Source organism: Ursus maritimus, unplaced genomic scaffold (assembly GCF_017311325.1).
Source record: "Ursus maritimus isolate PB19 unplaced genomic scaffold, ASM1731132v1 scaffold_7, whole genome shotgun sequence".
In the NCBI taxonomy this organism is placed as follows: Eukaryota; Metazoa; Chordata; class Mammalia; order Carnivora; family Ursidae; genus Ursus; species Ursus maritimus.
In genome coordinates this window covers 6,365,021-6,392,119 of record NW_024426885.1, presented here as the reverse complement: position 1 = coordinate 6,392,119, position 27,099 = coordinate 6,365,021, and the positions used below count along the sequence as shown (strand labels likewise).

At 46.3% G+C, this 27,099-nt stretch overlaps 2 protein-coding genes and 1 long non-coding RNA gene across 3 annotated transcripts in view; 2 read left to right on the top strand and 1 right to left on the bottom strand.

The window, feature by feature from the left end:
• The window catches only part of FANK1 (fibronectin type III and ankyrin repeat domains 1), a 103,883-nt gene extending 85,073 nt beyond the window's left edge, over positions 1-18,810 (top strand). Inside the window, exons 4-11 of the mRNA XM_040624176.1 lie at positions 6,598-6,679; positions 7,655-7,729; positions 8,537-8,602; positions 14,140-14,305; positions 17,252-17,395; positions 17,917-17,994; positions 18,150-18,194; positions 18,290-18,810. Coding sequence (XP_040480110.1) covers positions 6,598-6,679; positions 7,655-7,729; positions 8,537-8,602; positions 14,140-14,305; positions 17,252-17,395; positions 17,917-17,994; positions 18,150-18,194; positions 18,290-18,343 — 710 coding nt within the window. The 3' untranslated portion in view covers positions 18,344-18,810. The remainder of the gene's footprint in view (positions 1-6,597; positions 6,680-7,654; positions 7,730-8,536; positions 8,603-14,139; positions 14,306-17,251; positions 17,396-17,916; positions 17,995-18,149; positions 18,195-18,289) is intronic.
• An 89-nt stretch (positions 18,811-18,899) lies between these two features.
• LOC121101230 lies at positions 18,900-24,886 on the top strand. Its single transcript, XR_005833193.1, has 3 exons — positions 18,900-19,332; positions 19,868-19,938; positions 20,683-24,886. It is a non-coding gene; the product is annotated as an uncharacterized LOC121101230 (long non-coding RNA).
• Positions 24,887-24,893: 7 nt separating this feature from the next.
• The window catches only part of ADAM12 (ADAM metallopeptidase domain 12), a 338,285-nt gene continuing 336,079 nt past the window's right edge, over positions 24,894-27,099 (bottom strand). Inside the window, exon 23 of the mRNA XM_040624298.1 lies at positions 24,894-26,033. Within this exon, the coding sequence (XP_040480232.1) occupies positions 25,973-26,033 (61 nt within the window). The 3' untranslated portion in view covers positions 24,894-25,972. The remainder of the gene's footprint in view (positions 26,034-27,099) is intronic.

Below are 27,099 nucleotides of genomic sequence, written 5' to 3'. Positions count from 1 at the left end.
CTCGGCCTTACTGGAAGCAGAAACTCTTCTTTTTTTTTTTTTAAGATTTTATTTATTTACTTGAGAGAGGAAGAGAGGGCATGCATGAGCCGGGAGGAGAGGGAGAAGCAGGCTCCCTGCTGAGCACAGAGCCTGACGTGGGGCTCGATCCCAGGACCCTGAGATCATGACCGGAGCTGAAGGCAGATGCGTAACAGAGGGAGCCCCTCAGGTGCCCCGAAACTCCTCTGTTTTTAAAGGCTGTGCTGATATCGTTCACTGGCTGGGCCAGGCCATAGCAGGAGGGAAGTCTGTGCTTTAACCAACGGGGGGAGCGGCTCTGGGGCCAGCACCGCCCTGGGAGTACACACGCAGGACTGAAAGTACGAAAGGTGGAGTCGCCTTTTTTCGGAAGTGGGCCGGGGGTGTGGGCTGGGAACTAGTCTGCCTGCTGCGGTGCGCCTCAGGTGACGAGGTCTACAAAGCATTTTGTCCCTTTTGAACAACCTCAGTTTTATGTCCTGACACACAAATCGGATGCCGGGGGAGGCTGTGAGTGAGGAAGAATGAACCCGGTGTCTGTCTGTCTGTCTGTCTGTCTCTCTCTCACACACACACACACACACACAGGTGGGGCGAGGTGAGGCTGCGCTGCCTCTGACCTGCGTGTCCTTCTCCCAGGTCCCATCCGAGGGTGTAAATATTTTCTGTGATCGCTATTTTAAAATGTTTTAAAGATGTGTACGTGTATCTAGAATGTGGTAAAGATAAAATGGTCAGACATGTTCTTCATGGCCCACTTGCTGAAAACACACACATCTTTTTTTCAGTTGCGCAACGAAAATCTTCCTCTTGTGAGTACGTTGTTTTCAAGTTTTAGTCCGTATTGCATTTGGAGTGTGTTGGTGTGCACACACATATACATATATAAATAAAACATGGTTTTCCTCCTGCGGCTTTCAATTGTGTCCTTTATGCATTTACTTGGAGAGTTTTTTAATTTAAATTCAATTATCCAACTTATAGCACATCGTTCATTTCAGATGCAGTGTTCAATAATTGATCAGTTGCGTATAACGCCCAGCGCTCATCCCATCACGTGCCGTCCTTAATGCCCTTCCCCCGGTTACCCCACCCCCCAGCCACCTCCCCTCCAGCAGCCCTCAGCTTGTTTCCTCGAGTTAAGAGTCTCTCAAGGGTTTACTTATTTGGAGAGAGATTTGTGCAGATTGAAGATGGCTGAGGTTGTGCGTTGGCCTATCATCTCTTCATTTGCAAACAAGGCACCAGGGAGCTGGGTCTTAGTTTGGCGCACTGAGAATTTAGTGACAGCTGAGAGTGGTGTACTGTCCCCAAGGTGCTCCGCTCGCAGCGAAGATACGTAATTTCAGAGACTTTCCAAGTGGAACGGTCAGTTGCAGAGACGCAGGTCAGGAGAGAGGGCTTGTCCTTCATGCGGTGACTGTGAAAGCATTTCCTTCCTGGGGGAGATCGGGAGCTCTGGAGGGGCAAGAAGAGGCAGAGTGAGCTGGTTTCCTCTGTGTCGATGGCAGGCACAGAGAAGGGGGGAGCGGGGGCAGGAGAAAAGTTGGCAAAGGGGAACCTATTGTTTGAATAGAGACTCTCTAGGGGACGCTGGGCCAGTGGGCTCCGTCCTGTCCTGCTGTCCCTGGCCAGCCACAGGCCACTCCCGCACTCCTCTGCCTTTGCCCCTTCTCTCTGGAGCACCCCCACCTGGGAGCCCCCCCTTCCCGGTGCCTCTTCCACTCGTCTGCCTGCTGAGCCACTCCCCAGGGGCGGTTCCTCGTGTTTCCCCGGTCCCTGGCTGGCTGTCACCCCCTCCGATAATACCCAGTGTATTATTTTACGTATTTTTCATCTTCGTCTCGCACCGACCTGTGTGTTTCCAAAGCGGAGGATGTGATGGGTCAGTCACGTCTGATGTAGGAGATCGAGGTAAATGGATGGACAGAAGGTGAATGGAAGGGCCTAGAGGCAGAATTAGGATGGGGAGAGAGACACTGATTTTCTCAGCTCATACTCCTGTCTGTGGGGAGATGGACGCGTGTCCCAGGGGCTGGGGAGAGCCCCCCCTGCACCTGCACGGTGAGGGCGAGTAGGACGCGGAAGCAGGCGCAGTGAGCCCCGCTTGCCACTGGCGTCTTTCCTCCTGCCCCATCCACGCCAGGACGGGCTTCGGGACCTTCCGGCCAGGGCTGACCTGGGGTTCGCCTACCATTTGGAGCTCTTCGGGAAGGCAGACACTGTGGCAGCTTCCTGTCCACTGACAGGGATTGTGCTGCCTTCTGGCTGAGCGGGCTTCCGAGAGGCAGCCACGGAGAGCTGGTCGGGGGGTCAGGGCATTTGTCACTGCAGTCCGTGGCTTCCGTGGGAAACTGAGACCAGACCTCCTGCAGGGACCAGGGAGTGGTGGAGATGTGGCTCCTGGTGATGACCCGGATACCGGGCTTCTTGCCCCTTTCGAGGTCTGGTCACAGCGCAGCGCTGCAGCTGAGACAGACTCCCCGCCTGGGGGGGGGCTGTCCTGGGTGGCAGGGGTCCCATCTACCCTCTTCCTGCTGGCCGCTGCTCCCTTGGGCTGTTATTCTATTATAATATCCCAAGCGGCTCCCTTGAGGAGGTAGATCACGCCAAACAAAGAATTAAAAATGTGCATAGTTTCCAAAACAAGTAAAAATGCTTCTGTGGGTTGATCATTTGCATTCAATTTGAAAGTGTTTTTAATGAATCACGAAAGCATGTACTTTGAATAAAGGATGCTCAGCTTTTTTTTTTTTTTTTTAAATTCCAGGTAAAGTACACGAGACTCTTGCTTAAATGAGGCATGCAATTTTAATCAGTGGGGCCCTTAAAAAGAGAAAAGCAGCTGCTGCTTGTTAATTGGCAAATCTCTCCTCCAATGAGCTCATCATTTATTCACTGCCTCTAACAGAGACCTGAATTCCACTCAGAAAGGTGTTACCGCCACCTTATAATATCTGCTGGCACATCTGCGGTAAATGACCCTCTCACAGAACAGGGGGATGGCTTTCCCCTCCTCCTGAGTGTCCCCTCCCCGGCCCTGCCTGATGAGTTCCATCCAGCGGGGGCGGGCGGGTGAGCCGTGGAGCACTCCCGGACATCCTCCCCATGGGCAGCATCCATTCCTGTCTGTTGTTGCAACACTCACGGTAAACATGAGCCAAACAAGCCCACAGAGGCAAAGCCTGCCTTTTTTGTGTTCAGTCGCACTTACTGAAGGCAATCCCCTGGGCCAGGCCCACCACGTCTTCGAGGATTCAGGGGTAGGAGGAATGGAACGTCTGGCTCACCCTGGAATTTCCTCTCTCTGGGACTCCTGCGGATCGTGGGAGGGAGAAAGACCTGCTCTGCTCTGCAAACAGGAGGCTTTTCATGTGTTCCTCTGTCTGATTCACATAAACGGAGACTTCTGCGTGCCTTTGTGATCCATGTCTGGTCTGGTGCGAATCCTCAGTACCCCTTTGCCTTCCTGGCACTGGTCTGAGAGGCACTGGTCGGAGTTAACGCTGAGAAAGAGCATTGATGCCCTGATGATACTTATTGTTTCCTTTTGCTGAAACTCCGCAAACAAAGAATGCCTAACCATCCTGCTGCGTTCCCTCCCTTCCATGAGACGTCCTTCTGTTTTCAGATTCAGTTATGGGGCAGTGATCACCTCTTGCAGAAGCTGGAATAGGGCAATACATTCATTTATGTCCTACTCTCAAAATAACCCTGGTCTTTGCTGCCCATGGTCCTCAAGCCTCTAAGCACAAAACGAACTTATTTCATTTTCCGATATTTGCATGCCGCAGAGCTCCCTGGGTAGGATGCTGCAGGAAGTGCCCCCACTGGGAGAGCTGGACTGGTCCCGTAAGCTAGACCATGTGGCTTGGAGGTGGGTCGGTGCAGAAATTCGCAGGGATGATGCACGTGCTTTTAGAACTTTCTTTAAAATCTTAAGAAGTTAGCAGTTTTCTGAAGCTTTTTAAGCGTTAGCACCCCCTTTCATGTAACACTTTGTGCAGGGGATCATATTTATTTAAGAAGTCTGCTTATTCTCTGAGTTTAATAAGGTTGGAAGCATATCATGAGCGGGTCAGCTACCTCAGCATGTATTAAAACACCCAAGGAAGGAGCGTGGGCGTACGGAAGACTCCTTGTGAGCTCTGACATTGCCCACGTCTACCTGCTTGACCACGAACGACTCACTCAGCCTTCCCGGCTCTCGGTTTTGTGGTCTGAAGAAGAATCAAAAGAGCGTTGCGTCAAGCCCTAGATAGAGCTTGATCAACAGGACTTGAGTAGGATGCCATATTCTAAAATTTAGTAGGGATAGGATGAGCTTCCTATGTTTTTCTAGATGATTCTATGCAAATTAGTTGTTTTTGTATTTTTAGTGGCAATTGTGGTTTGAGAGTCACAAGACTGTTTGGTGGGAAATACCACCACCATCCCACTCTTGCCCTCCTTTCTGGGAAGTGAGAAGGGAGGGAATCTTGCCATGGGTTAATTTGTCCACTAAAGTAGGGATGCGTCGCCCAACAGATCACTTTAAGTCTGTACTACTCTAGCCCAGGGTTTCTCAACCTTGGCACCGTTGATATTTGGGGGCTGGGTAATTCTCATCGTGTATACTCTAGGACGTTTATCGGCACCCCTGGCCTCTACCCACCAGACACCAGTAGCACCAACCCTTAAGGCATGACAACCAAAAATGTCTCCAGTCTTTACCAAATGTCCTCTTGGTGGTGATGGTATTGGGGCGGGGGGTGTACAAAACCCTGCTCCCTTCCATAGCCCCCCAGTGGAACCCCCAAGCTAGGCATGATCTTCCTTAGAAGGCCAGGGACAGCGGTGGGCCTTGCCCTTTGAGAGTTTATCATGATACTTTCATTTGAAGCTTTTGGTCTAAAAATATGTGTGGAATCATGAAAAGGAAGTACAGTGTGGCTAAAAAGTCTTTAGGAGATTGGCAAGCGCTGGCAGACACAATTGTTATTTCAAAAACGGTTTTCACTTGGCTTAAATTTATTTTTTTACCAGAAGAAAAAGGGTATCAGCTAGAGGTCTTTTGCTGGTGATCGGTACATTCTTCTGCCCGCCCAGTTTCCCAGTTTATAATTTGCCCGGCTGAAATCCTCCAAGGAAATGAGTAGAAAAGTGGCTCCAGGACCCAGGAGTTTTTCCAGCATAGCTAGCTGACCCGGCTGGGTACTGAGTCTATAACCCCAGCTCCAGTCGGCGCCACGGTCTCGTCCCAGAGAGTTTTTCTTTCATAGGTGCAGGAACAGGGGCTTTTAGTCCATATCTAGTGGAGCTGGCCAGGGGATCTCCGGAGGCCAGCCTGGAAGAGGGCGGTGAGGTAGTGGGTGAGCCCCAGGAAGCAGTCTGGGGGGCAATGTGGGAGGACAGGGTAGGAGATGGTGTTTTCTTTCAGGGTTTAAGATGAAGATGGGTGGGAAGCAGGAGCTGCGGTGTAAAAGGCAAAGGCGAGGAGCGCGCTTGTCTTGTTCTCTCCGGGACCCTCGGCGTCAGGACTGGGCATGTGAGTTAAACATTTGTCCAGTGAATGGAACAGACCGTGGAGCTGACGGGAACTGGGGATTATAGACTCAGTATCCATCCGGGTCAGGTAGGTACGTTCCCCGTGTGAGGGGCTGGGCGTGAGAACGGTGGGGACAGGGACAGCGGCCACCGCCCTTCCCACCAGCCCCACAGCAGACACATGCTGTGTATTTAGGACATGCCAGGTGCTCTGCTAAGCGCCTCATGCTGCATGTGCGTTCCGTTTACGTTGAATCATTCAAACAGAAACTTCCAGAATGTGAAGCAAGCCCTGACAGACGGGCTTCCCTCACTTGGTGCGTTGTGGTCACACTCGGCTCCTTTCTCACTTCCTCATTTCCTGTTCTCCTCCCCGAGGAGCTAATGTTCCCCCTGCACGAAGGGACGCCCTCCCTTCTGCCCCACTTCCCCCTGTTCCTGGAGTATTTTGCACGTTCCTCCTCCTTGCTCTTCTGGGCCTGGCAGGCTCTCCCCCATAATCGGGTTTCTCACGGTGTCCCCCTCTGTGAATGAGCCCCTTCTGTCCCCCCGCCCCCTGCCAGAAGCTCCAGGGAGACCAGGCCAAGGAGAATGTTATATTCCTGGGAAGCACTGAAATTTTGGATGTCAAATGTTAAAGCAATTGATTTTTGTCGCTTGTTCAAGTAGTTTAGTGACTCTTTGGCAAACAAAACCAGCGTGTTGTGACGAGTGTGGGGCTTTTCCTTGCTCGTAAGAGACATTTAGTAAGTCTTAGGAAATCTGGAAGGATTATTTTCACCTATCAAAATACCATTCACAAAACAGCCCTTTTATAACGTGAGACTGGCCCAAGTCCTTAGGACAATCTAAATGTTCTTAATATATGGAAACAAGGTCTTTCTCAGTGAGAGAAGTGGAATAGGAAATGTAAGCTACACTCACAGGAATAGCCAAGTGCCTCCTCAGAGGGGAACGTGAACACCCACTCCAGGCCGCGGGAGGCGCGTAGCTGCAAGGAATCTTCTTTCATAGGACTTTGGATGACTGTCTTGCATCTTCTTTCTTCAGGAGAACCCATAAGTAGTGAGCACTTTCACCGAGCTGTCAATGTGAATGATGAAGATTTGCTGGTTCGAATACTTCAAGGAGGGTGAGAGAGCTCTGTCTGAAAGTTTAAAAATTCTTAATGCCCAGCAAATGCATAGAATTGCGCTTTATTCCCCCCCCCCCCATTTTTCATGCCTTTGAAATTGCTCCAAAATAGATCTCCAGTGACTGGTGTGAGTTCAGCATCGTCAATAAAGATGAACTTTTAGCCTCGTGTAAATGCTGTATTTTATAATTATCTAATGAAAATTGAAAATGAATATTAGAAGTCTGGGTATCCTATTGTCTTCCCAGAAATAGTTTCTGACTCTTGCTTCTATACCATAGCATTTAGGCAAATTTCTCCTCCAAGTGCCCACATCTATCTAAGGGATCATGAAATCAGTGGTTTCTGATTCAAAAGGTTGTTGAAATACTAGAAGAACGGTAGCGAATCCATTTGCTGCCATGGGATATTGGAAGCTGCCTCCTGATGAAGAGTGAACAATGTTACTTAGATTCTTTTTGAATCAGTAGTTTTGAATTTTGCGAATAAGGCTCGTAGGTTGGAGAAGAGAAGGATCCCACAAAAAACCAAGGCTCTCAAGCTGGTAGTTAAGAGCTCTGCTTTCCTCCTCCAGTGGCAGCACCGCAGGTGAGATGGGAGTCAAGGGCGAAATGCAGGCCTGCCCTGGTCCAGGCTCGTGGTGGAGTCGAGTGTCTACACTCCTGTGTCCTCTGCTCTGGAAGGGGCTGGTGCTCGTCCCAGTGTTCTAGCTGCCACATCACAGTTTTGAGTTGAAGGGAGTGCCCGTTTCAAGTGAAATGACAGCAATTTCTCTTCTTGTGAATTTGAATCCTTGAAAAATATTAGGCAGGGCAGCTTAAGACAACAGAAACTTAATGGCCTAGAAGAAATTGGAATTTGGGGGAAAATGAATCATTTTAGCCACCTGTGTCCTGCAAGACCCCTCATCTGTGAATCTACGGGGAGCCATGCCAAGCATGGTAATCTCTTTTCTCTGTGTTTTTCCCCAAGAAATATTAAGGTTGATGTTCCCAATAAGTTTGGCTTTACTGCTCTGATGGTCGCTGCCCAGAAAGGCTACACCAGGTAGGCCGCCTCCTTTCTTGTCTCTGGGTGGCTGAACATTTCACTTCTCCCAAAGGCTCCGGCCAGAGCTCAGATAGGACGGAGAAGGTGTGTGCAGGAGAGCCTCCTTTTCGCTTTCCAACGCCGTACCACGTGCGGGCTGCACAAAAACTCGGCTGCTTGAATCCTGAAGTTGTATAACATATGGCCGAGAATGTAAAAACGTATGATCCCATGGTGAGGAAGAGGGGGCCGCTTCATTATATTTTGCGATATATTTTATATGTCCCAGGAAAACTGGTTATTGGAATTTGAATGTCTTTAAAGAAAGAAAGAAAGGGGGAAGGATATTAATTCTAGAAAACAAACTTCCCTGAGAGGTCGCTAAGATATAATTTTCACTGACACCCTCCACTGTCTCTATGCCACACAGCAGCACACACTAATGGCTTATTTTACAATCCTATTTATATTTAACTACTAAAGTGCCATTTTGAAAACGAGACCTATATTTTATTAAATGCTGCCATTTGGAAATATATTTACAATGGTCATAAATGCTACAGTGAATTAGTTTGACAGAACAATGTGTTTTACGTGGTATACTTTGTTTTCAATGAATAATTCATGTGACGGAGAAGCCCCCACCCCCTTTTCTTGTGGTGTTGAAAAGGTAGTCCTATCTTGGAAGCCAGCTGGCCTCTGAAGGTAGAAAAGAAAGTGTGGAGATGTGTCTTAAATATAGTTCTGTGCCTTGTTCCCGCATTATCGCAGGTCCCTACCCGTCAAAGCTGTGTACCCAGTTACCTTCCCATTTGTTTCCTTCAGGCTTGTGAAAATCCTCGTTTCTAATGGCACAGATGTGAATCTGAAGAACGGAAGTGGCAAGGACAGGTGGGTGGTGGGATATGCCCCGAAATGTTCCCATACCTCGGTTGCCAGGTTTGTGCCCAGACGGTTTTTGATTTCACCCAATTATTGGCGGCAGCTTCTTTTGGCAGGACTGTGTCCCAAAGGAAAGATGTCGATGAACAAAGCCTGGCTTGTTCATTTGTTCACTTATTCCTTCACTCAACACGAATGAAGTGGGCTATACTTTCTACAACATCCCCCTGCCCTGGCTCCGTGCCCAGCGCACGCTAAGGGCTCAGTGACTGGTAGCCATGACCGTGGGACACTTGGGGTCCCCGCCAGGGCTCTCCTTACACTTCACCTTACTCTCTTCGCTAAGGCTCTTAGGTTTTCCCAAAGAAGCGCAAAGCAGTCACAGTCAAGGCTATGACCCCAAGAACTCCCCTGCGGTGAGAGCGCGGAGTGTAGCGCGGGAGAAGTTGACAGAAGAGAATGATACTTGGAAACCCATATTCAGACAGATGAAAGACTGCTCTACGAAGACTTACGTATAATCAGTATTCTAGTAATTAGATTTAATTAACTGATTCATTCTAATCCACCAGGATTTGTCGAATGGCTACCGCATGCCAGGCTGTGTCTGGCGCTTGGGTAGAAAGCGCAGAAGATGCAGGGGCTTTGCTCCAGGAGCTTAGAATCACATGGTGCATGCAGCTCAAAGGTGTGCGCCCTGCAAACGTGTATCTAACAAAAACCCAGGTCACCTGGGCCACAAGGAAAGCGTCAGTTTCTGAGCTCAGAAAGCCTACCGGCTACACTCTCTGAACACACGCAGTAATAGATTTTAAATAATATTATAAAAAATCACTAAAAAGTTTGGGGCACCTGGGTGGCTCAGTCAGTTAAGTGTCTGCTTTCGGCTCAGGTCATGATCCTAGCGTCCTGGAATCAAGCCCTGAACGCACTGGGGCTCCCGGCTCATGCTCTCTCTCACTCTCAAACAAACAAAAATCTTTAAAAGAAATCATTTAACAATTTAAAAAGTTTTCCGTCTAATTCTTAGGTTAATTTGGAGTTAAGCCATCAACTCAAGAAGTTTGAAAAAGAATAATACCACCTTAAAAAGGACAAATAAAATAAAGACCTTGAGGGGTAGCAAAGAGGAAAGCATTAAAAGAAATTGGTTAGAAAATAGGAAGATTGTTGAAACATAAGAGCAAAAGATGTAAGAGTTGCTTCTTAAAAAAAAAAAAGCCTATACAATAAAATGGACCAATTTCTTATAAATCTAAGGAAAAAAATCAGAATTTAGAAGTGGTACAGGGCCATGGTTATAGAGAAAAGCTTTTGGAAATTTAAGAAGAAAAAACCAGAATTTTGGAAGGATACATAACAGTGGTGATAGAGGAAATCTAAATGTAAAAAGAAAATGGTGTGCTGTGTCTATGCTAGGAGATGTGATAATTTCATTGCAATTATCTTTTCGATGGTACGTTTTCTGGGAAAATGTAAATCCCCCAAACCAACGCAAGACGCAGAAACTCTGAAACAACCAATATCCATGCAAGTTATTGGTGGGATTACCTGTGAAATAGACTCTGTGGCTTGACTCTTGTGCCCATGAGCTTGTGAGGTTTGTGTGTTAGGATTGTAGATAACTTAGCAGAGGGTATAGTTGGAACATTCCAGAGGATAGCTTTACTGCTGATGCCTGAGAAAGAAATCTCTTCATATGTTTATATGTGTACAGATATTTTTGTCTCTTCCATCCTAACTCAGAGGACCATGCAGGACGGTAAGGATGTCTAGACAAGGAAATTTCTTAATGCCTCCCTTTAGTAGACCAAAGGTGAAAACCTATGTATGTGTAGATACAAAACAAAAATTTGGGGTATCTCAGCACCTTTTACTAGTTAAAATATCTTACTCTTCTAGAGTGCGGGATGCTTTCAGTCCAGGTAACAGCTTCTGGTGCATAGGAGGACCAGCCTCTGCTGATGGGGTGAATTCTTTGATTGCATCGTAAAAGCTTATCATCTCAGACGATCAGCCAGTATCATTCTTAGTGTTGACAGATTCCTTTTAAAAGCTAGTAGTGAAGCCCGTAGGAGCGGTTGAGAGCCGGTAGCTCGATGTCAAATCCAGATTCCCCTGTGCTCAGGGTGTATGACCTTGGGCAGCTCACTTAACCTCTATGTGCCTCAATTTCCCCAACTGCAAGATGGGGATAATAGAAGTACTTAGAGAATTGTGAGTGTTTAACGAGTTAATACAAGGAGAGTGAGTAAAACACTGCTTGGCATTTGGTAACTCCACGTTCTATTTTGTTATTTCACGATTGGTATTCTGGAGCGCTGGTCAACCTGGTGAGAGATGAAATGGGAGTAAGAGTCCTGGCTCCTTTCGTGCAGGGCCCAAGAGAATCAGCTTTCAAATACTTGGACTTAATAAGGAGGTTTAGTCAAGTGGCCACGTACTATATAGCAAAAAAAAATTGTTTTCTTAAATAACAGTAATAAGTAGTTAATAAATATAAAAAGGGAAATAAAATAGAATAAATATATAACGGAAGTGAGCAGTTTGTATCAAAACCTATACAAATTAGGTTAAAAGGTTTAAAAGGGACCTCTACCATATGCCAGAATGGCAGATTGAAGACTGTAAAATTTTCAGTTTTTCCTAAATGACTATATAGACCCAGGGTAGCCTCAAATGGAATTATTCTTGGGAGCCTGTCAAAAGGATTTTGTAATTTACCTGGAAGAACAAATGGATGACACCAGCTATTAACTTTGTTGGAGAGAAATGTGGAAAGACCTTTGACAGCTATTAAGATGCCTTATAAAGTTATAGTAATTAACGTAGTATGAGACCGGTACAAATAATTGAAAAAAAGATGTATAGAATGAACTGGAATAGGTCTCTATGTACGTTAGAACTTAGTACGCGACGATGGGAGCAACACAAACTGATGAGGAAGGTGTTAGGAAAAAAGGCTTTTTGAAGAAAAAAAAGTTAAATTCTGGCCTTCCATCGCACGCATTGAAATAAATTCCAGATGAATTAAGAATTAAATGTAAGAGACAGAACCATAGAAACCACAGCATATGTCTATCTGATCTAATGAGAAAGGCAAAATCATTGAAATAAATCACTAAGGAGAAGATTAAAAGTACAGAACACATTTTAAAAAATTAATTACAAAGTTAAGGGTAGTCTGGGGAGAGATTTGCAAATATATTATAGACAAATGACTGGCATATTTAATATAGAGAAGATACACATACTCACCCCCGCAAGATACACAGTAGAAAAGAGCAGTTTATACAAAGACAATTCATAGCAGAATAGATTAAAAAGTTAATATGCAAAAGTGCTAGTCATAAAAAAATTAAAAACTTACTGTCCTATTGTTAATTAAAAGATGATAGTAGTGCTGGTATAGGTGAGTGAAATGGACACTTTTAGGTACGATCGATAAAATTGTAAGGTGACATAACCTCTCTAGAAAGCAATGTATCTAAAGGGAGCCTTAAACATTTGCCTTAAGCATTTGGCAATATGCATCAGGAGCAAACACCGCAAACCCAGGGCAGGTGAAGGGCCATGTTTGCTCTCTTCTGGGAGTGTCCAAGAAATGAAGGCCTGTGTAAGGATACAGAGATGTGGACATCAGTTTCCATTCCAGCCCCGCTCAGGTTTAGGCCTCAGAGCTGGACATTCTATTTATCACTCAGAGACTTAGTAGAATTTCCCTATTGGGAATACTTCCTTTGGCACCCCGCACTGCGCCCACCCCACTCAACTCTTTATTTTGAGAAGTTCAAACATTTAGAAAAGTTGGCAGAATAGTGCAGGAAATTTCTATATACTCACCACTTAGGTTTGGCAGTTGTCGACGTTTTGCCCTATTAGCTTCTCTTTCTACATTTTTATTAGCTTTTTCTCCCTACTTACCCATTTCAAGGTTAACAGGCATCATATTCCTCAATATTTCATTCAATATTTCAGTGTGTTATCTCCTAAAAACAGGGACGTCGACCTGCATAACCACCATATCGTCGTCACACCTAAGACACTTCACATTAATTTCCTGACATCATCGATGCCCTAATCACTCATCAAGTCTCCCCACTTGTCCTCCAGAAGGTCTTCATGGCTCTCTTTGGGGGGATGGGGCAAGACCATGATCCAACTAAGGCTCACACATTGTATCTGGTGGTTCTGTTTAGTCTCTTTTATTCTAGACTCGTCCTCCATCCATTATTTTGGTTTAAATATTTTTTTCTCCCAGAATTGACTTCTTTTTGAGGAGACCAGACCAATTATCCTATAGAATGCCCTCTGTTCTTGAGTTGCCTAATTGTCTCCTAGTTGTGGAGGCGGTGTTTCACTTGGTCATTTGTCCCTTTATTGCCAAGAAAGTAACGATTCGGTCTAAAGGCTTGATTCGAAGCAAGCTAACATTTTTAGCAAGAACACTTCCGAGCTGGTGGTATGGCTCCAGGCTGGATCCAGCNNNGGAATGCATGTTGTCCCACAGTTGGTGAGTCTAGGTTTGATCATTTGGTTGGAGTGTGGCCGCTAAATGTCTCCTTCGTAAAGATACAGTTTCCCACTGAAATTAGCAAATAACTATGGGGTGATCATGGTGTGAATATCCTGTTCTCCGTTAACCTTTTGCCCAATAATTTTAGCATCCACTGATGGTCCTTGCCTGGATCAGTTATTTAATTGGGAATTGCAGAAGTGTGATTTTCTAATTCCATAGTTTCTTCCATATTGATTAGTTGGCAGGCTCCGATGAAAAGGGCTTTCCCTCATCCATTAAGGATGGACTACATTTTATTCCATAAAGGCAGAGTAAATGTTTAATCATTTTCTTTAAATACTAAGAGTATGGAATTGGCTTAATAGCCATCTATAATAATGTCAAGTGAGAATTTTTCTCCCCTCCATCTTCTTTGAATATCTTCATAGACTCATGGATGTTTTCAAATCCAATATTTTACTCAGTTACAGTGATTCCTTTTTTTAATCGAGATATAATTCACATACTCCTTTAAAATTCGGCACTTAAAGAATATATTAACAATGTCGTACAACTGACACTGCTGTCGAATTCCAGAACGTTGTTGATCAGCCCAGAAAGAAGCCCTGCGCTCACCGGCGGGCCCTCCCCGTTTCTTCTCCCCCAGCCCCTGGAAACCGCTAACCTGCCAGTTCTGTTGCCATGGATTTGCCTGTTCTGGGCATTTCATGTAAGCGGAATCCTGCAACATGTAGCCTTTTGTGTCCAGCTTCTTTTATTTAGCGTGATGTTTTAAGGTTCATTCATGTTGTGGCATAATATCAGTATTTCTTTTTCCTTTTTATGGCCAAAGAATATTCCTTCATATGGATATGCCACATTTTGGTTATCCGTCCGTCCGTTGATGGCCACAGCATTTCATATGAATGATTTTCGTGACTTTCCCACTCCCGTTAGGATTTCTTGGTTTCAACCAGGCAGGGTGAGACAGGGACCTGAGTTTGGTGACTGTTCTTAGAGCTATTGTTGCTGCTTCCCTATGTTGCAGTTTGATGCTTGCATGCTACGCGGGACACCTAGACGTTGTGAAATATCTCCGAAAACACGGCGCTTCCTGGGAGACCCGAGACCTAGGAGGCTGCACGGCTCTGCACTGGGCTGCAGATGGAGGCCACTGCAATGTGATTGAGTGGATGATAAAAGACGGCTGTGAGGTACGGGATCTTCCTTCTCAGCCCCACGCGTCATTAAGACCTTGCAGTGCCATTCCACGGGGTTTAGGAGAAGCAGAGTCTTACGTGGATGCCTTTGATTAGCTGAACTTAGGAATGCTGCAGAAAGTTCTCTGACTTACCAGTAAGAAAGTTCCTGAAGTCCTGGGAAAAAAGGTCATTATAGAATTGATATGATAGTGAGGCTTCAGACTGTCATGGAGCTTTATCTTGTGTAGGAAAAAAAAATTGCTGAATCCAGAGCCGGACCTGATGGTGCTTGTACTTTGTTTATTCCTGTGTTCATTCACTCATTGTCTCTTTGGTCAATCTGTCCACAAAGCTTTCCTGAGCACCTGCCATGTACCGGACACTAGCTTAGGTCTTGGAGACACAAGACGTCAAGAACTCTTAGAACCATAGTGCTTCTTACTGCTCTTAGAATGAGACTGTTTTATTCATGGTTTGCTTTAAAGATTAGCCATTACAAACCCTTTCCCAAGAGCAAACTGACCATATCACAAACAGAGCATTTCAGCTCCTTGTGCCTTTACCTTGAAGCAGGCGTGTGGGTTCCCTTCTGGTCTCGGGTTATCAGACAGTACAGATTTGATTTTGCAAATAGAACTGGCGTTGTTTGGACTTTGGTAGCTGTTTGAAGATGAGTAAACAGAATTAGCTCAATTATGGTAATGGCTGATAACTTTGAGAACTTTAGTTCAAGACTCGAAAGAAGTTAAATAAAAATTTCAAGGCATGGAAATAAGGAATGGTAAACAAAATGCTATCCTAATTGAGATTGCCAGATGGTGTAGAGTATGGAGAAATTAAACTGATGACCTGGAAAATAAACTCAAATTGAGAAGAGTCGTGTCTCCTGGAAGATGTTAGCAGATTTGTTCTAGCTTGTCTCTGAAGCGTGACTGAGGGAAAGCAAGGCTTTCCCTCAATGAATCGTGGGGTCTCCCTGGTTCCCGCTGCTGCCTACAGAGGGCTGAAGGAAGGGCCCTTTGAAGGAAAAACCTCAGTGGTTAAGATAATTCCCTTTTACTACATTTCTTGTTTTCTTTCTTTTAGAAAACACGCGCAAGAGGTCGGAAGGGTTAGCATGTGGGCCTCGGTGTAGGGCGGGGGTGCCACCTGCCTGTGTGGTGGTGACAGCCCCAGTCGTCGTCTTTGGTGTAGGATGAACTCTGCTCATGCTTTGGTCCCAGTAAAAGTCCATAGTTAAAAATGAAGGTTGACCTTTGCTGAAAGAAGGGCAGGTCTCTGCCACGAACTTAATAAATACTGTAATTTTGGAAACAGACTTTCTGGGCTTCAGATAGGAGCACATTTATTTGTGGGTAAATTCTATCTACTTCTGTAGCACTGGAGCTACGTGGATGTTGCCACTGAAGATTCCGGTGTGGGTGGTCGGCTGGTGGCCGGCAGAGGATGTCAACAGGAGGGCCTCCATGCTCTTGGCACAGGGGCCACCCCATGTTTGGGTGACGATAGTTGGGATCTGGGAGCCAAGCAGGGCATTGTGGTCACCATTCTTGAATGTAATGATTTCCTACTTTCATGGGGGGACCGTCTCTACATTTAACGAGCCGCGTGACCTCAGGAAAGGCATTTGACTTCTCTGAGATTTGGTTTAATCACCTGTAGACCAGTAATAAAAGCATCAACCCCATTTAACCCTCAGACCCAAAAGAGAAAATGGGGGTGAAAGTTTACCAAAGATGGCATAAAGCGCCATGTAAAACAAGGCGATGATTTTATCATTTAAACATGATGGAATCTGCTGCTCAGAGCTTTGTTGTTATTTGCATGGGAAAGAACTGCAAATCCTAACAACATTGCGTGGATAATCTCATACATATAAATAACCCGAAACATCCCAGGGACTTTCTGGCAGTTCCTGGTTTGTTCCTCCAGTCTGGTGTTTTACTAAGATGTCTGAGTAATTCTTCCGTAACAGAATTAGGTGTGTGGTTTGTGTGTGTGTGTGTGTGTGTGTGTGTGTGTGTGTGTGTGTGTGTACGCACATATATTAACTTTGGTTTCACTCTTCGTGGATTGGCGAGGCTTCACCGGAACTGGGGGAGGTAACGCTTACATATTCTTATCTAGAATGTGGCTTTTAAAACATGACCTTGAGAGCTCTCAATCACTGGATTCTGGGGAAATGGCCATCTTATTACTAGTCGGATTAAGTCTGGAGAAGGTATTAGGTTGGCTAACTTTTCAGATTGGAATTTATGTAGTAAATCTGGTTGCTTTGTGTTGTTTCTACCTGTAGTTCTCCTGCTTAAAATTAACCCGTATTGATAAGTGTAAGGGTGTGTCTATGTATTACTGTCTTATTCCAGAAAGCTGCTTACAGAGATACTTCCAGGTAAACAAAGTAAACTTAAAAAAAAAAAAAGGCGAGGAAAGTCAGTCAAGAGAAAATAAGGTCAGGACTTCACATGGAGCTAAGAGTAGAGTGGTTACTTCTCTATCCCATTTTTCAACCATTTTTTTTTAAAAAAAGATTTTATTTATTAGAGAGAAAGAGAGAGCAAGAGTGGTGGGAGGGGCAGAGGGCCAGACTCCCCGCTGAGCAGGGACCCCAATGCAGGACCCTGGGATCATGATCTGAGCCAAAGGCAGATGCTTCCCTGACTGAGCCCCCCAGGCGCCCCCATCTTTCAACCAGTTTGAACAAAGTGTTCATGAAGATGTCAGCGGGATGTCCTGGGGCCTCTCAGCACCCCGTAAAGTCCTACCACAGCTTCTCACTGCACGTGAACGTGAGTTACGTTAGCACAGTTCCCTCAGTCCTTACCGAGTCTCAGTCCTCATGGGCTCTCCAGCTCAGGGGCGTTCGGGCAAGTAAACGTTCCTTACTTTGTAAGTTTCTGTGACTACTTTCAAGGAAAAAGACACTGGACTAAGAGCAGCTCTTCCTCTGGCATAAAGGTAGACGCTGTGGACACGGGCTCAGGATGGACCCCACTCATGAGAGTCTCTGCAGTCTCAGGAAACCAGAGCGTAGCCTCCGTGCTGATCGAAGCTGGCGCGGACGTGAACATGAAAGATAAAGACGGAAAGACCCCGCTCATGGTATGCGTCTCTGCAGAGCACGGCCTGGCTTTGCGTGTGGAATTAAGGTCAGGCTGTTCTGCAATTAGGCAGTTCTCGGGAATTCGGCTGTGTAGGAGGCCTGTTCCCCACTGGCCTGTTAATAAAGGCGTGACAATGTCACTACAATATTTTCGTCCTTTTTACAACTATTTCTTTAAGGATTACCAGCCCCAGTCCCCTGGGCCACTGCAGCATCCTAAACAGATCTGTTCAAACAAAGCATGCACTGCTTTCTTGTGCTGGTCTGGCCTGGCGCTTCTCACGTCACCGTAGTGCGGAGGAGGGCAGGCTCTACTTCCCTTTTCGTTGCACTCGGCACTGCTGCAGAACAGAGCACGCATCTGTCCTGCAAAGCCACAGTGGCCTGGCCGGCTCTGCCTTCTGGAGAAAGCCTCTGGCCGATTACCCAGGCCCACCTGCACGGGGTCCACCCTGGTCAACGGCCACCGCTCTCTGGGGAGGGTAGACTCGCTCACACCCCACTGTCTTCTGTTTCTTAGGTGGCCGTGTTAAATAATCACGAGGAGTTAGTCCAGTTACTTCTTGACAAAGGGGCAGATGCAAGTGTAAAAAATGAGGTAAGGAACTCAATCTTTATCTAAAGCCTTCCCTGGAGGAGAAAGAATATATATATTGTATATTGTATATAATTATATATTGTGTTAATTGTATATAATTGTGTGTGTGTATGTATATACAATATACATATAATTTTTGTTGTTTTCACTTTCAGTTCGGCAAAGGTGTCCTAGAAATGGCCAGAGTTTTTGACAGACAGGTGGGGATGTTCTTTCTGATTTTCAAGGCTAATTTTGTGGTACTTTAAAATAACCTCAAACCTTGGATGACATTCACCTGTTTCTGTTTATCTAGCATGTGGTCTCCTTATTAGAAGAAAGGAGAAGAACCCAAATGGCAAAGAAGTAGTCTGCCCGCTGACCAGGGCGCTAGTGACTTCAAAAGCCCAAGCGACCAAAGTCAAAACCCGACCGTTGAGCTAGAGATGAAATTCCGCATCTTTGAGGCTATACGTTAGATTATTTATTTAGTTGAAGATTCACGGTGACTTTTGTAACGTACAACTGTTCCCGCTTTGAAATACATCTTTTTTTTACCTAAGCGCGTGCGCCTGCGGTGTCGTCATTGGGCGTCCGCCGCGTGGGGATGTTTTCTTGCACTTGTGCCTTTGGAGTTGGACACGAGAGCAAACATTTCTGCACGGGAGCTGCACAGACGGACGGATCCCCCCTTCCCGCTCCTGCCCCCCGAGCTGTCCTCCGAGCCACTCCGGGACCTGGTGGAAAGTCTTCCCCGCGTGTGTTTTCAGTTATGACCTCCCCTCCCCACTCCAGGCCTTCCAGGCCTTCCAGGCCGTGTTGTCAGCCTGGTGTTCCCTTCTGGAGCGACGCTCCTGAAAGCCCAGGAGGCCACGTGAGAAGTTTTCTCCTCAGCTGTTGGCCTCACATCAAAGTATATATAAAAAAACAAATACATATTTCCAGACTCCGATTCTGCTCTATTAGTGGTGTCTGGTGGAGGGTCAGTCTTCCTAGAACAGACCTGTCTGAGGACGTGTCTGCGCGTCCTCGCGCCCTGACAACGCAAGACCTCGCCTGCTGGCACGTTGGCGACCGTGCCTAAGAGAAGCGTGTGGAAGTCGGCCTCCAGAGCAGGGGTTTGTGATGCCGATCGCACAGTGGGAAGACACGTGGGCATTAAGCACAGCTAGGCCTGCCGGGGGGGGGGGCGCTTACACACATGTGTGCGGGAGCCTGAACTCGGCAGACACACGCGAACACCAGCCAAGCGAGCGAGCAGACCGCAAGCATTTTGTGTCTCCAGAGACAAGCGGGTTAATGCGGCCCCAGGAGAAGACCAGCTACAAAGGTCCAATTAAAGGAAAGCCTGATTAAAAGGTAATTAAAGCTCCAAAGTTTTTTGGGGGGGAGAAGGGCACAGAGACAAAAGTGCAGTCGATTTTATTGATGTTGGCAATTCTCAGCTTTATTCCGTACAGTTTCTAGAACACCCATCTCAGGACTTGGATCTGCGGGTCATAGATGGTCCCCTCTTCAGCCGTTTCATGAGTGTTTTGCCTTTTGTACAAACGCATATTCCTTTAAATTTGCTAGATTAACTTTTTAAATCTCTCTCAAAATCAGAGTGTAGTCCCAACTTGCCACAGCCCTTTCCCTCCCATGATCAACGTTGACCTTCACCTTAATTTCATTCCTCAGTCCATTGTAGATCCCATTCACAGGCCCCCTCTGTGGCGAGAGTACACGTCCCTTCTCATCGACAAAATCCTGGCGACGTCATCCCATCCTCCTGATGGAAGCCTTGGCCATGTAATGGGGTGACTTTGGTCAATGAAATGGTAATGGAAATGGCTCCTGCCCTTCTGAGTGAAAGTTTTAAGAATCCCCACATCTCTCTTCCTTCTGCCCCAAGACCAGGAGGAGGCTCTCCATCAGCCTGGGGCCCCACGAAGAGCCAGAGCTCCCCCCGGACCGATGTGACGTGTGAGTAAGAAAGAACCCTCTCGTGGTGTAAGCTATTGCAATGCAACTTAGCCAACAAGGACTGCTCAGAAGGTCTTGCCATGGGTTTGTGAGTTTAATTTTCCACAAATGACATTCGCATCTCTCGAGTCCTGTGGTTTCTGGCCTTCTTCAGATCTTTAAAAACTCAGGAATAGATACAGAATTTTCTCAAATGTCTTTTCAGTGTGTCTGGTAAACCTCATATGGCATATCTCCTGAAAATCTGTCAATTTGGTGACCTGAATGAGTAGATTTTAAAATATCGAACCATCCTTACATTCCTGAGCCACCTCACGGGGTTACCGTGGACCCCTGGACTCGGTAGGGTCACACACTTTGTGTTCGTGCTTTTCATCTTTTTTCCTTAGTGAGATTAGTGATTTGACTTGTGTGTGAATTTTCCCAAAGACACAACCCATGGTTTATTGTACCATTTGGAATTTTACTTTGTGGCTTAATATAGACAATGATAGATATAGTTCTCTTTTTCAGAGGCACTTTGAAAGGAGGCATATTCTGTATGTTTTAAGTATCTCAAATTGATACATATCCATTTTGATGGTTATTTTATTACGTTCCTTTAGCCAGCATGTAGTATGTTATGACTGGGGTCTTCCAGGTACTTATTTTTTGCCTACTTGCTTTAACATGGGTTGAAGGTGGTAAGAATAAAGACCCTTTGTTACCATTCTATATATCTATTTTTCTTTGTATTTTCTGTAGTTCTTTATGAAGTTGGATTCTGTTTTTCAAAAATCTGTATAACTTTCCACTACACTCAAGATTTTCATTCTGGAGAAATCTGATATCCATGTTTCTACCCCTGCATGCTTGCTTTTTTGAATTTCTCTCTAAGGTGAGTTTTCAAAAAAACGATTTGGATAGGTTATACATTTACATTGTTCAAAACAAGTATCTGGTCTCCCCCTCCCCCCTTTCTGCCCCCTCCTTTGCATATGTTAAAAGGCACCTTCTTTCCTGTGCCATCATCTGACTGGTTCGAGTGGACTGGCAGCACCTGGCCCCTGACCACCACTCTTTTTAGTTTCTTATGGACTGTTCCAGATCTTCCTTGTGCCTCTATAAATGGGTGAGATACAGATAAGAGGTTTCCTTTTTCCCATTTTTGTAACATCGTCAGTAATGAATGAGACACATCTGTATGTTTTCCTGTATACCATTTATTGGATATAATATTCTTAACAATGGCTTTCTCTACGGAAATAGCAGGTTGTTACCTGTAGAACCCCAATATGAGAATTGTGTACAGAAGTAACAGGCTGTAACATAAAAGGTATGTGGAAAAAAACCTTAGCAAACTGAAGCATAAGTGGACGAAGCATGATGAACTGAAGGAACTGGTCTGTTTGGTAGCTGTAACTGCACTGTGCTGAGTGGCTTGAAGCCAAGTGTCCAAGAGATTTACGTAACAACAGTTGCCACACACGCTCAAACCATGGGTCTTCCCTAAAACCTCCCAATTTGATAGAAAGTAAAAGAGAACCACTAGCTCTGCCATTCCTCGTCCTGCCTTGGACTCTTAGAGGAGTTTCTGTCTTTCTAATTTGAAACATTTCTTTTTCTTTCACTGCCCTACTTACGTGCTTGCTTATAGGCCACGCACATCGATGTCTTTCCACTTCTTTGTGAAACTAAAAAGATCACCAGCTATCTATTGTTTTGTCTGGATTTAAACTGTGCTTAAATTGAGGCCTGAATAAATTATTTTCTGGAAGGAGACTCACAGGGGGAGCCTAAGACATGTTTTTTTTGTTTTATTTTGCAGATGATGTGGAAAATCAGGATGGGTTCCAGAATATTCGACCTGGAAAAGCTGAATCCCACTGAGAATTCCTTTCACTGTGTGGTAAATCTCCAGGCTATCACTACCCATTATTGAATGTTATAACAATTTTATATGCAGTGTTTTGTCTCCTAGTTTTTCTCCCATGAAACAGGCTCTTATGGCTGGGCTGTCAGCGGCCACTGCTGTCCCAAGAGTAAAGAGGGGATTTCCATCTGTGTCTAGGTAAATAAATGGCTTCTGGAAGCAACCTCACTGCACAGAAATGGTTCTTAGCCTGGGGCTCACGAATCTTTCTTAGCGTGTAACTTATATCACTATCGGAGTTTCCAAATAGGTTTTAAAGGAAGAGATGTCAACCGGACCTGTAGAGTGAGTCGAGACTTGTGCCATCGTGGATAAACTGATTTTCTAGGGGGTGATGTGCCTGTGGGAGGGACGCTACTGGAGTCAAAGCTGGGGTGTAGCGGGTGGGCCTGCTCGGAGCCACCACTCTGGACAAGGGTGGGCTTTGGGCGTCCAGTGGCTGGGCTGGTGGGGGTAGAAACACCCTGCCGCAGCCCCGCCTTGGGCCGACCTGTAGTTGCTCTGAAGGCAGACTGGTCACACGGGAGGGGCATCAGCACTGGGTTTGTGTGGAGACGGGACTGCCCTCTGGGCTAGAAGAGGCAAACAGACGTGGTAGCCTCAGCTGCCCGAGTCCAGACGTGTGTATGGGCCTGATCCTGAGTCGTGGGGGGGTAGTAACTGTAGCGGCCTGGGGCAGGCCTCTACGGTGGTGGGCAGGAGAAAAGATGGCAGCCGCAGCGTCCCCCACCTGCTAGCCCTCGTGTATGATGTCACACCCGGGGCTCAGCACTGGCACGGTGACACTTCTGGGGAAGGTCATTATCCTGTTTGGGTCACTTGTGGTTAGCTGGGGTCCTATTGATAGGGAGGAAGGAGCTCCAGAGCGAGTCTGCAATGGGCTTGCTGCTTCCAGAAGCAAAGGGAGCCCTCCACTGCAGAAGTTTTCAATGAAATCAGCCTCACCAGGGGTCAGGTTGCGTGAGAAAGAGCCAGCCCAGCTGCCCAGGCATCTCACCCTTTTAGTTGTCAGGGTCACATCGGCTCAGAATGCTCAGTAAACGTCAATGGAGAGATGGCCGGAGGGTGCCCGGGCGATCTAGCTGGCCCCGCACCGGGCTCGCTGCAGCACCAGGGGCGATCGCAGACGCCTAGGAGCAGCTTGACGCTGATCCGAGTTTTCGTTGTTTTTCTTCGAGGGGATACAGTGATGTGTTGTATCGATTTGCCAGAGAACAATGGCCTATGGTTTTAGCCTGAGAATTCGTAATAAGAAGGCATAAAAATGTCCCCTCGGAGACCAGTCAGGAGTATTTATTCTCATGTAGCTTAATTTGTTGCTTTTGTGGTTTCTGTGATGTCATCCCACATGTGTAAGCTGGAAAAATTCACACTGGGAAGTGTGACCTCTGTATGCATATTTTGACAATGGAAAATGTTATGCATTGTTTCTCTTGGTTGCTACACATCTGATTCCATGTGTCAGGAAAACAAACTGTTACCAAAAAAATTCAGGAGATAAACTTTTAAAGAGAATGCCTGGAAGGTTAGCCCTATACTTCCCAGTAAGTGGGGTCATGTAACCTACAACTCTAACAAGACAGGGGGAAGAAAAGTGACTACCCTCAGGACCTACTTTGAGTCTGGACACGTTCAATTTCTCAGTGATGGCCTTATAAACTCAAACCAACCCTTATTCATGCCTATAAAACTTTAAAAAATATAGACGGCTATGGAAATATAAGTATTGCTTTTTGTTTCTATCTATAAGGATATAAAAAGGGAGAGGTACAGCTCCCTGCCCACCCCCTCAAAAAAACCCCTGGCTCTTGGTTCTTTTCCTAAGTTAGATTAAAATGGAACTTATTGCTAAAATGCCTCATTTGATAGGTTCTGCATCTTGGAAGTATTGTTCCCTTAATATCTGTATATTTGTCAGTCAGGGGACGTTAGGTTTAAACATGTTCTCATCCAGAAATAACTTGTATGGCTCTACAAAAGCAGTTCGTACTGTAGAGAGAGGAACGGGTCATCAGCTGCAGCCCTACGTGGCCACTGCTGACATCGTGTAAGATCACGGCGTTAACCTTTTTTAATACCAAACTATTCCTGGTTCTCTGAAACGGAAGCACAGCAATTCTAACTAAGGACAGACAAAAAAAAAAAAAAAAAAAAAAAAAAAAAAAAGACACAAACTTCACATCCTCCTCCTCACAATAGGAGGAGGGGCTAAAATGACAGATCTAAGGATTTGGGCATCTGTAAAGACAATACCCACATAATGCACCATAAAAATTCTGTAAACTTTTCAACAGCATGTGTTTTGGCCTTGATACAGTTACCAAATGTGCTATCAGTTTCAGTAATTCTGTAGGTTTTCGTCAGCAGTAATACTTTCTAACATGGCTTTGCCTTTTGAAGAAATTAAGGGGTGTGTGATACACAGATGCATGCTATCGACTTGGAATGTAGTAGAACTGGGCTCCCTTTTGTGTATTTGACATGGATTCGTTTAGTTTATCCGCGATCGTGAGTACTACGTTGCCTGGATACAGTGGGGAACACGGGGAGAGTTAAATGCAGTCTTGTTTTCTGGAAGGCAAACCGATTCTTGGTATATTTTGTGTGTCTCTGCTTCAAGGTGTAGAAAAACCGGTGAACTGACCCCAGCTAAAGTCTTTATCATAAAACACAGAGTGAATTACGGAACTGTTGTCATCTGCCTTCTAATGGGAAAACGAGTCACATATGACCCCACCAGAAGACAGAGGCGTAATGGCATTTTACCTTGTCTGAGTATTTTTGTAATTTTCGTGCTGTTAGTAGATATCCTTGTGAAAACGGCTCCCCAGACATTTGAAGAGTAAAAGGTTGAAGGGGCTGCTGCCCAAGACCGCATTTCATGAATATTTCGGATTAGGAAATGGATTTCCTTATCACATTCTGGGACACACAACAGGTAGGTTGCAAGTGTTTAAAAAAAAAAAAAGAATTCAGACCTTACGCTAAAAATATCTTTTAGAGATTCCCACAGCCAAGCTGGAAAAATAGAATCCCCCCCCCCCCGAATAACTGAGTAGTAACTTGATGGCAGACACAGCCTGTCACATAACATTCCATTTGACTGTAGTTTTTGTGGGCACAGGGAATCTGCCTAATTTTTAGTAAGCTGAACTTTGCAATAATACGAGATTTTTATCTACAGCCTTGATTCACTAGCTCTGGTTACTGGATAACATCTGAAAATAGTTACGGTCCCACGGAAAGCCGCCTCTATCTGTCTGAACACAGAACCGTTGTACTATAGTTGAGGAGACAAGGTGGTAATTTGCTTAGCTCCAAACAGTACAGAGGGATGCAGGTCTGCAGCGCCTGGGCAGTAGCCTGCTTGGACAAACACCACCCTTCCCCATCGCAGTAAGGTGCTGATGTCAGCGGCGTGCGAAGGGCAGTGTTTCTGTAAAGCAAGGGTCTTTGCCTGCTCTCTCATGTGCTCACGGCCTAGGAGCTCAAGGTCAAGTTTCTGCCTGGCCTTGTGTTCGAGCCTTCCCTGCTACCCTGGAGCTTCACGGTGTGGCCGGGGGCGGGCTGGCCTGTGAGCTGCCACAAGGCCCAGGGTCTCACTGAAAGCCAGCCCAGCCTGGACGGGAAGCCCCTGGCTCTGGGCTGAGATCAGGGGTCCCAGAGAATCACTCAAGGTTCTACTTGGGGTCTCCTGAGCTGGGTCCGTGCCGTAATCACAGCCGTGGATAGTTGGGGAACCGTTCTTCCAATAAAGCCTTGATCAAAAAGTAAACCTCCTGTCCAGAATCCCATAAAGCATGATATTTCAAGTTCACTAACTATTGAAAGCACACAAGCCTTCCTTCCATGGAAAACTCAGTGATGGTAAAAATGCCTCCCACAGCGCACCGCACTGGGGCCAGCATTCCGCATAAATTAATAATTTACAAATACCTGAGCAAGTATACAGAGCACCACAGCACAGCACCGACGGCAGTAGCTCGAAGTTCCGAGAATAATGGTGTTTTAAACATTTCAAAAAAAAATTAAAGTTGGTACAAAAAAACGAACTCCCACTGGAGTCGAACGATAGTGCAAACTTCTGTCTTCACTGTCGAAAAAAAGGTGTCGACTTGCTTCTCACTTCGTGTAGGCGGTGTGGGGGGGTCTGGGCACTTGGTGTGGGTGTTTGGGGACGGGTCTGCGGCAAGAGAAGAGAAAACAAAATTGTAGACGGAGCCCCTGAAAGCGGTTTCTGCAGGTATGGACGTCCGCGGTCGGTGTCGTCTCCTGCCCCGCCGGGCCTTCAGGATCAGACCAGCCCCGCTGCTGAGGGCTGGAGACGGCTCTGGCGTGTGGCAGGGTTGTGCGTCCCCTAGGGGACTGCCGGCCGCTCAGGCCAGCTGGCCGCTGGAGGAGCCCTCGCCAGAGCTCTGCCTCCTCTCTGCAAGCTGATTCTAGAACCCTGCCCACTCACTAGAAAAAAAATGGGAGCCACGTAGGTCATCGAACATTTTCTAGGAGCCACGCGGAAAATAGAGGAGACAAATTTTAGTGATGAGTTTCACTGCCCTCCATACATCCGTCGTGGCCGTACGTGTCCGTATGGATGCCTCAATGGGAAAAGGCCCTGGGCTGCTTGGCATTTGGGGCTCTAAGTGGTCCCCATCCCGAGTGCGTCTACACTGACAGCATGTGTCGTTTCTCCACAGTGTGCCTGCGGTGACCGGATTAGCCTGTGCTCATCCAAGGAGCAGAGCCGGCACGGGGGATCCCTCAAAAACGAGTTCTTCGAGAGCAAGACCAACACCAGCTTGCACCGGTGTCAGCGGCCGGCAGGGGGAACGACCGGCCATGGCTTGATGGCACTTCAAAAGGGCCTTCCCCTCATCGTGTCCAGCTTTTGAACTAGGAAAGCAACTTTCAGACTGCCATACGAACCCCGGTGACATAATTAGGATGCTCTGTAATCTTTCTGTGTTTATGCAGTCGGGAACGAAACCACTGTTCTGCCCCTTGCCCGGCGTTATCTCTGGGATTTATGAGGCCGCTCGCTCTCTCGCAGGCCAAACATTTTTCCCAAAAGCTGTAATGACATCACGAATGTGTGTCTTCCCCGTTGGAGACACTGAATTATTGAACCCAGGGCCTGGCCGACCCTCTACCTTTGGTTCTTTGAAACTCCTACAGCAAGCTTCCTGCCAAGGGGGTATGCGTGTCAGAAGGGTGTTTTGGCTTCGGGCTTAACCTACCCATTGCGGGGAGGG